General features: G+C 34.2%; 1 protein-coding gene across 2 annotated transcripts in view; it reads right to left on the bottom strand.

The window, feature by feature from the left end:
• SCFD1 (sec1 family domain containing 1) overlaps window positions 1-16804 on the bottom strand; it is a 124051-nt gene that overhangs the window by 44430 nt on the left and 62817 nt on the right. For both annotated transcript variants that reach the window (XM_040476855.1, XM_040476854.1), the window contains exons 15-16: window positions 4470-4566; window positions 639-709 (exon numbers count right to left, since the gene is read on the bottom strand). In XM_040476855.1, the coding sequence (XP_040332789.1) occupies window positions 639-709; window positions 4470-4566 (168 nt within the window). The remainder of the gene's footprint in view (window positions 1-638; window positions 710-4469; window positions 4567-16804) is intronic.

Below are 16804 nucleotides of genomic sequence, written 5' to 3'. Positions count from 1 at the left end.
CCTGGCTGAAGTCGGACGCTTAACCGACTGCGCCACCCAGGCGCCCCATCAATTTCATTTTTTTATATGAATCATATGACATACATAAATCTGAAGTGTAATCTAATTAAATTGCGATATTTACATAGCAATTTGGAAGTTTGGGTATTTTCTTCCAATTGACTCCTTATGTTCTATAATTGACATTAGTTTTTAAATAACCTTAAAATATTACATTTTTACTTTAGGTTAAAGATAAATTCAGTGGAAAGCATTAGTGGCTACAGCTTAATGAAATGGAGCTTTTAAGATCATTACATAATGAGAAATAAGGCCAAACTTACAAAAAGCATAGCAAACTTGGTTAACTTCATTTATAATAGCTATTTTCCCAGAAATAAGAATTTGGGCACTTGAATTCAATTCATATTCCAACAACTTAAAAGTGATCAGACATTTCATGAGTGGATAGTTCTTCTGGTGACAATAAATACTGCTATAAAACTCAGCAGTAAATAGAACCAGCCTTAACAAATTTTTTTTTTTTTTTTTTTAAAGAAAGGAATGAGGTAGTTATTTGGTCACAGTGATCTGTCTTCTATTTTTGAAACAAACAAATATCTCCCCTTCTATCCAATAACTAAACAAAGAGGACATACCTCAGAGGGTGCTTGCTGTGCACTTATATAATAAATAAGAAACAGCCTCATTTTATCTTCTGGAGTTCCTGCTACATAGGGAGGAAAAAAACTTTCAGAATTCTGGTTAAGTGTTATAGTCAACACAAGTATATAAAAATTTAAGGCATATATAAATATGACAAGATAAAATATGGTTCTTTCAAGTGATTTAAGGTTATAGGCACTCTAACTATGACTATGTAACACACAGATATGGAAAATGATTAAATGTTGTGGGAGTAAAGGAATGGGATATGGGAGTATCTTCATTGTCTCTTCCTAATTGTCTATAAGAGATGTACCTTTTTTAAAAAATTTTTTTAATGTTTATTTTTTTTTCAGAGAGAGAGAGAGAGAGAGAGAGAGTGAGAGCAAGCATGAATGGGGAGCGTCAGAGAGAGAGCGAGACACAGAATCTGAGGCAGGATCCAGGCTCTGAGCTGTCAGCACAGAGCCTGACGTGGGGCTAGAACTTGTGAACCGAGAGATCATGACCTGAGCTGAAGTTGGATGCTTAACTGACTGAGCCACCCAGGTGCCCCAAGAGATGAACCTTTTAGATTGAAACTCAGAAAGAATGGAATAGGTAGGATAATCACACACATCTAAAACAGTATACTTCTGAGATGGAAAAAGGATGTCAGTACATATTTAATTATGTAAAGACAATAAATATAAAAATCAGACTGTCCTGGGAAAACAGCTGTATGGTCCTTCTAGGTGTTAGGTTATGAAACCTAAGTATGAAATACTTCTCAAAAGTGGGGTCACAAAATATACAGGTCTCCTCTTTCTAGAGGGTATTCTATCACTATATAAGATTTGAGAAAAGAATACATTTATATATTAAAATAAACACTGTTGTATTATGCAAAATATATTTGCTAGAAATTCTAAGACAAACGTAAGATATCAAAGAAATTTCTTGCTCACATTGAGTTTGATCTGCTACTCTTACTACCCGAGCCCCAAACTACAGAGAAATTCATTTATTCTCCACCCTGTTACTGGGTGTACTTCGGTACAAAGTGATGAGGCACTGGTCACCGGTAACTCAGTTCTACCACCAACCAATAACAATATGTACTCTCACTTCAAAGTCCTAATACTCAAGAACTTGGCAGTGTTATACTTTCTTATAAAATAAAAACTAGGAAAATTTTTTCAAAACGTGACTAATGAACCATCGGTTTTTTATATGGTTTAGAATCCAGATAACCATTCTCAAATTATCCTTACTCCCTAAATATGGCAAAAGAATGGTAATAAAGATCAATGATGGGTTCTCCAAAGTTCTGATGTTTACAAATAAATATTGTATCTTGGACACTGAATATTATGTTATGAAATTCAGGGTCTTGTTTAAATCCCAGGAGAAAGCTGCTATTTTTGTTTTAGCAGGAAATTAGCCTGGCTGGGTTCAGGCCAAAGTTCCCACCAGCTATCTGTGGGTTGTGGTTCCATCATCGATTTCTATTTTCAAAACCTTCTGCAGTGCTACTGGGATCTGTCCAACCATCTAGTGGCCACTGTGGGAACTGGGAAATCATATAGCCCTTCAACCGTTAGTCTTAGGAATGCTATTTAGGATCAGATTCACGTATGTGCAGCTCAGGAGTGAGCCCAGGAATTCATAAACAACTTTATGAGCTTGCTTTCCTGAGCTCCTTCCTCTCTGCAATCTCCCTGGTACTTTCCAATTCCCTTGGCTTTCCCTTTCTGGTGCTTCGGTCAGAAAGCTTTGGCTTTAGTTACCCTGTTCTATTGTGCATTTCCTGCAACTATGACTAAGCAGCTAAAGGACAAAGAAAAAAAGCAACCAGCCTTGCTGTATGCTCTTGGGACCACCATTCCTAAAGCAGGAGAGAAAGGCTCCCCTCTCTCTGAGTTTTAGGGGCCTGTAGATGCCTGTTACTGTTTTTAATATCCTCAGCATCAACTACTTCTCCAACGAGTCCTAGTAGAAAATGTATTTATAAGCTACAGTCTTTACACTAGGGCATTGTTGCCCCCAGCCCTGCTCAGTTGACTGAACACATATATATATACATATGTGTGTGTGTGTGTGTGTGTGTGTGTGTGTGTGTGTGTGTATATATGTGCATGCACATGTTATCTATATTTATTTCTGTCTGACAAATATATAGTGAAAACACCAAGACTATAATACTTCCAATTCCAATCCAACATTATAGAGCTCATTATAGTTTTCTCCCCTTCTCTACTTGTATAGTTTTCTCCCTTTCTCTACTTGTTTTCTCTTTCTTCTCTGACAAGAGGAAACCTGGCACCATTTGTAGCACCTGACATATACACTTCTTTAACCAGTCCACTGTATATAACAAATATCCTCTCTCTGAAGCCATCCCCTTGCCTGTATGGATGTCTTCTCACTCCATGTGGGCTCTGATTCTCTACAATAGACTTGCTCACATGCCTGGCCACACTTCTCACCACACTTGGACTGACGCTGGGTTGCTACTGTGTACAGTCACCCTCCTCAATCTGTTACAGCTCTTACAGCCCATGCTTTCACATGTGGCTTCTCTGCTCAATCCACTGGGATTGTGATGCTTCCCTCTCTCCCACATGTGGATGCCTTTCTCATCCTGCTCAGGTTGCAACATCTTGTTTTGGGCTAAAATGGCACCAGACTTCCACTTTGCATGAATGCCTACCTTGTTCTCTTGTAGTTAATGTCTTTAAAACTAAACTGAGAAAGTAAGGGGAAAGAATAGAGAAAGGTTCTGATAGTTTTTTATTAACACATTCATTTGCTTCAACTTTAGTCAAAACTTATTATAAATAATAAGGAATAGCTCTGAAATGATGGGCTTATATATTTTGCATTTTTTCATTGTAAAGTGCAAATAACTCCAAAATAGTATGTTCTCACTACAAATCCAGCTTCTTAAAAGTGTGAGCAATAACCTAAAGCTTCTTAGAGAAGTTTCTGCGAAAAGAATCTTTAATTACAAACAATTTGGAATTTATTACTTTTCAGTTTGGAATAAAGTCTAAAAGTCATACCAAAGTCTAACTCAGAAACCATCATCATTCAGCTAAGTGACTTGTATGCAAAATATAAGCTGAATAGCTTATATAATTTTTATTCATTTTGGAAAAGCAGTTTACTGAGATTTGAATTGAAAACTATTCTGAAATGATCAACAAGTCTCTAAAGTTTGGATAGTTTTGGAGGCTAAAACCTATGTGGATCCCCATGATCATTATAACTGAAAGTAAAAATTATAACATTTTCTAAGTACAAAGAGTCATATCTTGTTTTAAGAAAATCTAACATACAAATATTTAGTTAAACGTAAGTATGAAAGGGACTGATTAAGGAGTTTCTTTAAAAGTAAAGTCCCTAAATATTTAAAACAGAATTCAGTTTTAGATATATCCTTTTGGGAAATGCTTTAGGGTTAAACTAAAGTAATGAGAAGTGTATCATTTAGAGACACCTGCTTTGAATGTTATACTTCCAAGTCTTCCTAAAACCAGCAGAATTTGAACTTCAGCTATATCACTTTATTTTTTTTCCCCAGATATATCAATTTAAATAAATGAATGCAACAAGTTCTTCAATACCATCAAAGAGAAGTTCAGTGAAATAAAATGCAAATCATTTTTCCACTTCAGGAATTGCTATGCTACGAACTTCTCAACAGAAACTAGCTCATTTAATTATCTCATTATTGGCATGGATTGGAAAAATAATAATTCTATTCAGATTTTACTTATACTGAACATGCTGGATTCAACAGCTCTGAAACTTAACATTAACCTCAAATTTATGGTACATACCATCAGGGTCTGATATTATATCTAGAAGAGATTTATCCAGAGTAGTTTTGCTCATTATTTTTTCTTCATATTCAAAATATACATCTAGTTTTCTTGCCTGTTTCAAAATAAATATTAGATTAGACTATATGAAGTAATAAAGACATACTAAGGGCCTCTCAGCTTACAAGTTTCTATTTTCTATGATCAATTTTTAAAAATAAGTGTTCATTTACTAATAGAATTTACTTTCAAGTTTCTTACTTTTGATCATACACTTAGTTTAAAAAATTACAGACTGACTATTTTACCATATCTGACTTATAAACTCAGAATTAATTCTGCATGTCATATATTAGCAAAGATAAAAATCACACCAATCTCAATTACTGTATTTATTAGTAATTAGCATATAAATAAATAATTGTATTCCATGCAAATTAATGTCAGGTGGTCATGTTATATTTACTTTTTTAGTGCACAAATCCACACATTTTCAACTTAAACTGGACAGAAAATTACCCTAATTATTTTTAGTGGTTTTTAAACAAAGCTAACTTCCTCATTAATTTTCCTACTTAATACTTTGAAGTTTTAGGTAATGGAAAAGTAGTCAAACTTAGCTCTCCTATATGATCCCTTTTCCAATTTAAAATTTGTTTATTAAAACTATCCAAATGAAGTTAAAATATTAGGATTCTCCAAAGTAAATACAAATCATCATTATCAAGTATCTACTAAATTATGCTTCAATAATACAAAAGAGAAAAGAACATGATTTCTATCGAAAGTGTTAACAATTTAAATGAGAGTAGAAACCATTCATGAAATAAATTAGAATACTCAGAGATACCAATGAAGAACCAAAATATAAACACAGAACATAAATATACTGAGCTAAGATGATAGAACGAAATAAACAGTTAACCCATTGTAGAGAAGAAAGTGATGAATTTTGACTTGAGATTTCAAAGTGACTGGGGACAGGAATAGAGTTCATTTCAGTGAAAGGAATTGCACTATGCATAGTCAGAGTGGAGAAGTCTGAATGATAGTTTCATTCTAAGGAGTTTCATATATAAAGCAACAGAAAATCAGAGTCCCTCAATCCCACTCTCCCACAGTGGCACACAAGGCCAGTTTTAAATAGCTGAAATACTCAGTTTAAAAATCAATACAACATAAAAAGGTATTTTGAGACCAGTCCTCACCCTTGTTCTCTTCTACCCCTACTCCTATGGATACTTACTTCAACTATTTCTTCTACAGTTGTCCAATTCCTTTATGCAAAATGTAAGCAAACAGGGTCTATATCCTAATACCTGTAGGCTTTCTGACACAAAAGGAATATACTATACTCTTCTGTTCCTTGCTTTAACTCAACAATATATTCTACATCAGTACACAGAGAATTCTCTTGCCAGTCAACTCTTGGAAGAGTATAATAAACCCTATAAGGGTCTTCCTTTTTATAAACCCTTGGGTCCTTCATATTCTTCAGATTCCCTGATATAGGAACTATTTTCACTACTGTATAATGCTACTTTGAATACTACAGATTAAGAAGTGAAGTCTTTTTTTTTTTAATTTTTTTTTTTTTAACGTTTATTTATTTTTGGGACAGAGAGAGACAGAGCATGACCGGGGGAGGGGCAGAGAGAGAGGGAGACACAGAATCGGAAACAGGCTCCAGGCTCTGAGCCATCAGCCCAGAGCCTGACGCGGGGCTCAAACTCATGGACCGCGAGATCGTGACCTGGCTGAAGTCGGACGCTTAACCGACTGCGCCACCCAGGCGCCCCAAGAGGTGAAGTCTTAGGAATGGAAAATTTTAATTTTGAAAAAGGACAAAAGAAATGGAAAAGAGATCCTAGGAAAGACACCATGGTAGTGGCTGTGGGAACGGAAAGGAAGAGACACATTTAATAATTAACATGTGAATGGATATGGGAATCAAAGTAGTGAAAAAAGTCCAAGATAACTCCAGGGGGAACTAAAATGATGGTAGTAGGAACTATGTTAATGTGAACTGAATATGAGACTGGTAAAGGCTAATTATCTCTAGAGTGAAGACTGGAAAGGGGGTGGGGGGGAAGGATATAAAATAAGGTGTTAAGCTGACTTTCAGGCCCTCATGATCTGCTCTAGCCAACCTTTTCTGTTTCACCCACCACTTTTCACTTAGTCACATCAAACACCTCAATGACTTCTGATTAAACATTGTGTACACCTGTAGTCCTCTAGGCATAGGCTTGGGTTATTCTCTTAGTTTTTAAGAATACATTCCTCTTCTATTACCTGTGCAGTGAATTCTACTCATTCTTCAGAGACCAGCTTCTTTGCAACTCTCTTCAATCTCTTATTTGTTCCCCCTTGTTGCCCATCAATCTCCTTTTTGCTTGGAGGAATTTATTACCCCCTTAAATGTGTACCATCAGCATTTTACATACCTCTCCATAGTAACAATCTTCATACTATATTACTCTCCTTTGTTTACATGCTACCCTTCTAAAACGGTAAATTCTCTAGACTGTGTTTAATTAATCGTTTAGCCCTGGTAATTTAACATAGCACCTGGCTCATAACAAGTACTTGACAAGGTCTTTGTTGAATTCCTCAACTAAAAGCAGGACATACACAGATCAAGTAGTCATCTTTAGAAGACACAAAAGTAGACGGATGAACTTCTAGGAGTGAAAAATGTAAAGAACCAAGTCTTTAGTGATTTAATATATAAAATTAAGTACGTTCAATGCCATAATGGAGTATAATGTCTGTACCTGCAAACGAATGAAGAAAAGAAACATGGTTCACTGATTTTTGTAGTTACAGACATTAGATTTATTTTGCTAAGTCTTCATGTATTAACTTACACTTAAATTTCTAACAAGCAATGCAAATAGAATCTAAAAGTAAGTTAGTTTAATTGCTAGTGGGTAGGGAGTTTCTTTTGGAGGTGATGAAAATGTTATAAAAGTACATTTTGGTTGTGAATGCACAACTCTGTGACAACACTATAAAAACCATTGAACTGTACACTTTAGATAGGTTAACTAACTGTATGCTATGTGAACTATACCTCGATAAAGCATTAAGGAAAATTAACTTAGCATTTTAATATACTGATTCCCATGAAGGAGAGAAAAGAGTGGAGTGGAGATTTTCTAGCCTGAATATGAGAACTAGTATATGTTCAGGATCTATTTGTGCAAGGCACTTTACTTACAGCTATGGCTTTCAAATGTTTTTAAACAGAGAACCTCAGGACCCTCTTTCTCAAATCAAATCTTCTGCAGAACCCTAAACATAAAATAGATACAAGTGACCCATTAAATGTCTCTATAGTGATCTAGGGTACCAGAGAACAGTGTTTGAAAACTACTAACTTAATCTCATTTAATTCTCCAAGTAACACTATGAACTAAGAATTATTAGTCCCATTTTAAAGATGAAGAAACAGACACACAGAAACATATATTTATTCAAGGTTACCAGAGTAGAAGTAGTAGAGAGTTGAGATTCAAATCCAGGTCAGACTCCAATGTACACCACAGATAAAGAGTAGGGAAAATTATATTTTCCTCAAGTACAATTTATTGCTTCTTTTGTTTATGCTTTATGAAAGAAAGTATATTTGTCAATTAGTACATATTTGGGGTTTTTTTTTTGGTAATACACGTAATTTATATGTGGCAAAAGGTTATTTTGGCCGGATAGATAATATATAGAAGTTCTTTCTCAATTTCTTGAAGTAAAGGAAATACTAAGAGAAACAACTTCTGTAATCCCAAAGATTAATTGTTCTTATACAATAGGAGTTCAAAGGAGAATACAATTTGGATAACAATAATCACATAAAAAATAAACAAATTAAAAATATAAAACAAAATAACAAGGTCAAGATAATAAACAGATTTTTGGTAACTTCAATAAATATCAAGAATAAACAGTAAAAGGATTATTATAAGAGACCCAGAGGACTATGCATGGAATACAACTTATATCCAGTGAATATACACTCTGAAAAGCCATGAATTTCTTAAAAATCTCTTTAAAAGGGCTAAGGGAGGAATGTGATTTTTAAAAAATTCTAGTGTTTTTCTCCCAATTTCAGAGTTACCATTGAAAAATCAGGCTGATGTTTTTCATGTTTCAGTACACTACCTCAACATTTATATTAAATTAACATAACCCCCACACACAACTTTTTTGACTGCAAAAGCCCACCAGGTTTGAAAAGGACAAAAGGGAACCCTTTAAAAAACTAGCTTGTCCCTTCACTCACAATAATGGAGAACTCTTAAGAGTCATCTGAGATGAACAAGTGGTATTTTTACTTTCTCTTTTGAAAATCTATTACCGAAGCACATTTGTCAGATGACCTATACAGGGCATGAAATGAATTTCTTTTTCTTTCCTACAACTGCAGGGGATTTTTCCTTCTCTTAACCATTCTTTACATTCCAGCTACAAACACCACTATTCTGGTACTCCCTACTCACTGCTAGTTACAATTCTCATTTCTCACCTCAGTCTACGACTGGTTGATGACATAGAGTGGTATTTCTTGACCTTCCCTCTTTTCCAAGCCCTAATTCTATAACCTAGTACAAGTCAGCAGTGAAAGTAAAGGCAAAAAGGGATTAGAGTTATACTTCCTTTACTATTAAGAATCTCAATATTCCTCTCCTACTTCTCACAGGAGAGAGATGGGATGATAAACTCTTCTCTGTTGAAAGACAGTATTAGCAACATTTTACATAATGAATTAAATATGGTTTGTAGGACAGGGGTCTGTGCATCACATTTTACTTATAGTAAAGCATAGCCTAAGCTAAAATAAACTTAGAACCATATTTTTAGGATATAACCTATACCTAAGTTGAAGACCATCTACACCCTAGCCTTTCCTTTCCTGTTATTTTTTCCCCATGTTTAATCCGTATCATTTTTTAGTGCTGTATTTACATATCCCATCCTCCAGGTGGCAGCACTTGAACACTGTATTATAATAGTCTGCAGTTGGTGTAGGTTACTAGAATATGAACTCCTTGTTACTATTTACTTATTATTGTGTGCCTTGTGCCCTCCCTGCAAGATAACTGGAATTCTCCAAATCTCAAGTGCTTTTTATAATACAACAAAATAGCAAGTTAACGTATTTTCCATTATCTAGGTGTGTATTCTGTTGCATTTTATACTGGTGGGTTTGAATGGGTCTGCCATCGTTAAGAAATTATGTGGTGCAAAAACCAGATGATACATTAAATTGTATTTGAAGGTGTTCTACAACAAAGGTAGATGAATATATTTACTCTAGAGTACTTGTTCATATGACAGAGTGAATTAGAAATCTTGAATCAAATTCATCCTTATACCTCTACCTCATTTCTATGCAGTGATGGACACTGCACTGTCAGGGTGAGGAATCTGGTTAGGATCTTCAATTTTTTACAACAGCCTATCAATTTTAATACTTAATTACCTTATTTCTAAATAGATGCATTTTTCTCTCAACCAAGCACAATGAATTTCTAGCATTTTAGGCCCAAATCAGAATACGTAACTTCAACCTCTCTGCTAATTCCTACCAAAAGACCAACTAAATAAAGTAGTAAGATAGTATTTAAAGAATATGCAATCTTTCCACTCTAGACACTATAAACTTAGACATTACTACATTGGAAACTCACAAAACACCCTCACTGAATTATATATTAGTATTACACCTTTGACTTCCATTAAAGTTGCTATAGAAAATGTGAGTGTAAAAATATCATTGTATCACTCAATTTATTCCAGATAATGCCCAATATGAACAATGTATTTTGTAATATGATGCTAAGCAACACTTCGCTTAGAATAAAAAAGGGTGCCTGGCTGGCTCAGTCAGTAGAGCATGTGTCTCTTGATTTCTGGGTGAGTTTAAGCCCCACACTGGGAATCAAGTGTACTTAAAGTAAATATATAAAATTAAAAGGAAAAAAGAATAAAAAACAAATTCTCCTTTCTGGCAAGAAGGTTTTTGTTGTTGTTGTTGTTTTAACTTAATTACATCTCTCTCTCTTTTTTTTTTATCTTGGTTGCCTGAAAATTCAAAGCCAAATTTGAGAATTATCATTATAACTACCGAGTTTTTATTTCATTATTTTTGTTCTATGTGCTATTTGTGAAAGCTACTTTAAATCTGTTTTAGAATACACATGCAACTTTAATCTACAAATTATATTGTATACTGACTCCTAAAAATAAATTCTAACTAAAGTGATCTATGTAATAAAAAATTTTAAATGTACATGAAGTGATGTTTACATGTTTATATGAAAAGTATTAAAAACAAAAATATTAGCAACATAATGAAATCTAAAAATTAATATTTCTAGAAAAAATATTTACAGGGCACTTGTAAACTATATTAAGTCTTATTTTACTATGACTCTCAGAAGCATTTAGTTTTAATTTATACCAACAGTGTGTTGAACTCTTAAAATATATACCCAGAAAAAGAAAAAACAAATTTAAGCAAACAGAAGAAAAGAAATAATAAAAACTAGAGCAGAAATCAATGAAATTATAAACAAGAAATCAACAGAGACAATCACTGGAACCAAAAGCTGGCTCTTCAAAAAGATCAATAGAATTGATTACAGAATTTTATCAATAATGAATAATCTTCCCAAACAGAAAGCATAAGATCTAGGTAGGTTCATTAATGAATTCCATCAACTATTTAAGTCAGAAATTAAAACAATTTTCTACAATCTCTTTCAGAAAACAGAATGCAACTGGGGTGCCTGGGTGGCTCAGTTTGTTGAGTGTCCAACTTTGGCTCAGGTCATGATTTTGCGGTTTGTGGGTTTGAGCCCTGGGTCAGGCTCTGTGCTGACAGCTCAGAGCCCGGAGCCTGGTCCGGATTCATGCTCCCTCTCTCTCTGCCCCTCCCCAGCTCACACTCTGTCTACCTCTCTCTCTCTCAAAAAAAAAACAAAAAAAACAAAAAAAACAAAAAAAAAACACACAAAACAAAACAAAAAAAACACAACAATGCAAATAATGAGAAACTAGATGCTTTCCAGCTAAAATCAGGAACGAGGCAAGGATACTCCCTCTCAACTTTCTATTTAACACTGTACTGGAAACCCTAGCTAATGTAATAAATAAGAGAAGGAAATCAAAGGTACACAGACTGGAATAAAGAAAAAAAAAAACTCTTCATTTGCAGATGACACAATTGTCAATGTAGAAAATTTCAAAAAACAACAAAAAATTTCTGGAACTAATAAGCAACTATAGCACAGTTGCAGGATACAAGGTTAATACACAAAAGTCAATGGCTATAGTAGGAAAAAGGTAAGGATGTCCCCTCTTGCACTCTTTCAACATCATAATGGAGGTCTATCTAATACAATTAAAAAAGAAAAGGAAAGAGAAGGAATTTAAAGACTGGGAAGGAAAAAAATAAGTCCATCTTTGTTTACAGATAACATGCTTATCTATGTAGAAAATCCCAAAGAAAAAACAACAAAAACTCTAGAAACTAGTAAGTGATTATACAAAGGTTGCAGGATACAAGGTTGATACACACAAGCCAAATGCTTTCTGATAAACTAGCAATGAACAATTGAAATCTGAAATTAAAGCAAAAATACTATTTTCATTAGTACTAAAAATAAGGAAATGAAATATCTATAAATCTAACAAACTACATACAAGATCTATATGAGGAATCTTTAATCTGATTAAAGAAATCAAGGAACAACTAAATAAATGGAGAGATATTCCATGCTCTTCTCAATGTGACCTATAGATTCAACACAATCTCCATTAAACTACCAGCAAGTTATTTTGTAGATATCAACAAAGTGATTTTAAGGTTTATATGGAGACAAGAAAGATCCAGAATAGCCAACACAATACTGAAGGAGAAGAAAAAAGATGGAGGACTGACAATACCTGATTTTATGACTTAAAATAAAGCTACAATACTTAGCCATGTGCTACTAGCTGAAAAGCAGGACAAATATATCAATGGAACAGAAAAGAGAGTACAGAAGTAGACCTACACAAATATAGTCAACCCATCTTTGACAGAAAAACAAAAGTAACTGAATGGACAAAGGATAGTCTTTTCAACAAATGGTGATGGAACAATCAGACATCTAATGTAAAAGAAAACAATCTAGACACAGACCTTACCCTTTCACAAAAATTAAATAAAAATGAATCACAGACTTAAATGTAAAATGCAAAACTATAAAACTCCTAGAAGATAGGAGAAACATAGAAGAAAATTTAGATGGTCTTGGATATAGTGAAGACTCTTTAGGTACAACACAAAAGCATGATCCATGAAAGAAAAAAATCAGTAAGCTGTACTTAATTAAAATTAAAAGCTTCTATTCTGTGAAAGACACTGCCAACAGAATGAGAAGACAAGCCACACAACCAGAGAAAATATTTGCAAAAGATACATCTTTTAAAGGACTTTTTCCTCAAATAATACCAAGAATGCTTAAGACTAAACAATAAGAAAATAAACAGCCCAAACAGACACCACACCAAAGAAGACCCAGATGGCAAGTAAGCATATGAAAAGATGATCCACATTGTATGTTATTAGGGAATTGCAAATTAAAGCAATGCGACACCACTACACATATATTTGAATGGCTGAAATCCAACATGGACAACACCAAATGCTGTAAGGATGTGAAGCAACATGAACTCTCATTCACTGTTGGTGGAGAGCACAGCCACTTTGGAAGGCAGTTTGGCAGTGGGTAGTTTTGTTACCAATCTAAACATACTCTTACCATATGATCCAGCAACCAACCTCATGGGTTAAACACATCCACCCAAAAATCTTCACAGGGACATTTACAGCAACTTTATTTACAAATGCCACAAGTTGAAAGCAATCAAGATGTCCTTCAATGACTGATTGGATAAACAAACTGGTACATCCAGACAATCAAGTGTTAGTGATGAAAAGACTTGGAGAAGTCTTAGACTCACATCACTAAGACACTGAAATACTTCATGATTCTAACTACGAGGCATTCTGAAAAAGACAATACTGTGAAGACAGTAGAAAGACATGGGTGACAGGAACTCAGGGGAAGGGAAATAGGGATGAGTAGGCAGAGCACAGATGATTTTTAGGGCAGTGAAACTATTTCTGCATGATCCTGTAATATGGATACATGTCATTATACATCTGTCAAAACCCAGAGAATGTACAACAGTAAGAGTGAACCCTAATGAAAACTATGGGCTTTAGTTAATAACAACGTATTAATATTCACTTATGAATTGTTACAAATGTACCACACACTAATGCAAAATGTTAATAATAGGGAAAACTGGGGGGGGGGGTAGGTGATAAAGAGGAATATGGAAATTCTCTGTACTTTTCACTCATTTTTTTCTACAGATGTAAAACTACTCCAAAAAACAGTCTATTAGTTAAAAAATAAAATCCAAAGCACATGCATACAGTGGTAAACAAATGAACATAAGGGTCACATTTAACAGTGTTACAAAATTTGGGAAAATCTGTGTAGCTTTGAATAATAACACCTTTCACTTTTACTTTTTCATAGGTGTTAAATAAAATGACTCAAAAGAATATAAAGGATTTTACATGCACTTAAAACAAAGATATACTTCCAAAATCTATAAAGAACTTATCAAACTCAACACATAAAAAACAAATAATCCAGTGAAGAAATGGGCAAAAGACATGAATGGACACTTCTGCAAGAAGACATCCAGATTGGCCGACACATGAAAAGATGCTCAACATCACTCATCATCAGGGAAATACAAATCAAAACCACAAATGAGATACCACCTCACACCTGTCAGGATGGCTAACATTATCAACTCAGGCAACAACAGATGTTGGTGAGGATGTGGAGAAAGAGGATCTCTTTTGCACTGCTTGTGGGAATGCAAACTGGTGCAGCCATTCTGGAAAACAGTATGGAAGTTCCTCAAAAAACTAAAAATAAAACTACCCTACGACCCAGCAATTGCACTACTAGGTATTTATCCAAGGGATACAGGTGTGCTGTTTCGAAGGGACACATGCACCCCATTGTTTATAGCAGCACTATCAACAATAGCCAAAGTATGGAAAGAGCCCAAATGACCATTGATGGATGAATGGATAAAGAAGACGTGGTATATATATATACAATGGAGTATTACTCGGTAATCAAAAAGAATGAAATCTTGCCATTTGCTACTACATGAATGGAACTGGAGGGTATTATGCTAAGTGAAATTAGTCAGAGAAAGAAGTATCGTATCACTTCACTCATATGAAGACTTTAAGAGACAACACAGATGAACATAAGGGAAGGGAAACAAAAATAATATAAAAACAGGGAGGGGGGACAAAACATAAGAGACTCTTAAATATGGAGAACAAACAGAGGGTTACTGGAGGGGTTGTGGGAGGGGGGATGGGCTAAATGGGTAAGGGGCATTAAGGAATCTACTCCTGAAATCATTGTTGCACTATATGCTAATTAATTTGGATATAAATTTAAAATAAAATAAAATAAAAAGATATACTTACTTTTGTAGTGAATACAAAGAGTACCTAATAAAATTGTGCGTGTGTATTAACATTTAGTATCACAGTCAGTACGTAACTCGAGCATGGAATTTGATTCTTGAGGTACTTATCAGTACTTCAACATAACTGACCTTTAAACAAATCCATTGCTTTAAAAAGTGTATTTGTTTTAAGAAACAACTAACTTAAAAGTTGACCATTAAATTTCCATTTCCTATTTAAGCATTCATGGACATAAAAGACCAGAGGATACGGTAAATTTTATTTCTAACTTAATGTGACCAAGGAAGAAACCTCACCATTAATTTGTGGAATCTATGTATAACTCTGTCCCAATGTTCCTTCTAGTTTATTTCATGTTCCATAGAAGCCTCATGAAGGACTATGGAAAACAGGGGCCAGAAAAAAATTTTAAGGGCTATGTTTGATTTTGACTTTGATTAATTATTCTCTCTTTGACTATTCTATGTGCTTTTATTGTAAGCTACCTCAAATTCTGTAGAACAAGTTGAGGCATAAATAAATATGAGAAATTTATGAGAAAAAATAAGGAATGCATGTCCTTTTAAACATTTTACTCCTCATGTCAATTCACTTTTCTCTGTATTTATTCTGCTGCATACTTCCATAGGGGAAAAAAATCTGTAAAGATCTACTGGGCTTTCTAGCCACATATTATGTAGCATATCCTATTTCTTGCTTTTCTAGGTCACTTTAAATCTAAAGCCAAAAAATTCGCATTACCAAAATTAATCATTGGCTTTCTCTATGATTTACACAAGTTTTTGTTTTGCTATTTTTTATTTTATCAAAGTATAATTAACATACAGTGTTATATTATTTTCAGGTATACAATATGATGATTCAACAATTCTACACATTACTCAGTACTCATCATGGTTAAGTGTACATTTACTACCCTTTATTTATTTCACCCATCCCCCCACAAACTTCTTCTCTGGCAACGACCAGTTTATTCTCTGTATTGAACAGTCTGTTTTGTCTCTTTTTTGTGTTTCTTAAAATCTACATGAGTGGAAATTATGGTATTTGTCTTTCTTTGACGGACTTGTTTCAACTAGCATTATACCCTCTAGGTTCACCCGTATTGTTGCAAATGGCAAGATTTCATTCTTTTTTTTTTTTTTTTTTTTTTTTTGGTAGAGTAATATTCCATTGCGTGTGTGTGTGTGTGTGTGTGTGTGTGTGTGTGTGTGTGTGTGTGTACCTAGTATCTTACCTATTCATCTACTGATGGACAGTTGGGTTGTTTCTATATCTTCACAATTGTAAATAATGCTGCAATAAATGGTGGGATGAAATTATCTTTCCAAATTAGTGTTTTTGTTTTCTTTGGGTAAATACCCAGCAGTGGAATTACTGGATCATAGTGTAATTCTATTTTTAATTTTTTGAGGAACTTCCATACTGTTTTCCTTAGTGGCTACACAAATTTGTATTCCCACCAACAGTGCACAAAAGGGTTCCCTGTTCTCTACATTTTCACCAACACTAGCTGTTTCTTGTGGTTTTGATTTTACTCATTCTGACAGGTGCTCTCTCAATGCATTTCCCTGATAATGAGTGATGCTGAGTATCTTTTCATGAGTCTATTGGCTATTTGTGTATCTTCTTAGGAAAAATGTCTGTTCAGGTCTCCTGCCCATTTTTAAATCAGATTATTTGGGTTTTTTGGTGTTGAGTTGTATAAGGTCTTTATACATTTTGGATACTAACCCTTTACTAGATATGTCATTTGCAAGTATCTTCT

The sequence above is a fragment of the Herpailurus yagouaroundi genome, unplaced genomic scaffold (genome assembly GCF_014898765.1).
Source record: "Herpailurus yagouaroundi ecotype Mexico unplaced genomic scaffold, PumYag 141, whole genome shotgun sequence".
NCBI classification, from domain to species: domain Eukaryota; kingdom Metazoa; phylum Chordata; class Mammalia; order Carnivora; family Felidae; genus Herpailurus; species Herpailurus yagouaroundi.
This window is presented reverse-complemented; position numbering and strand designations above follow the sequence as displayed.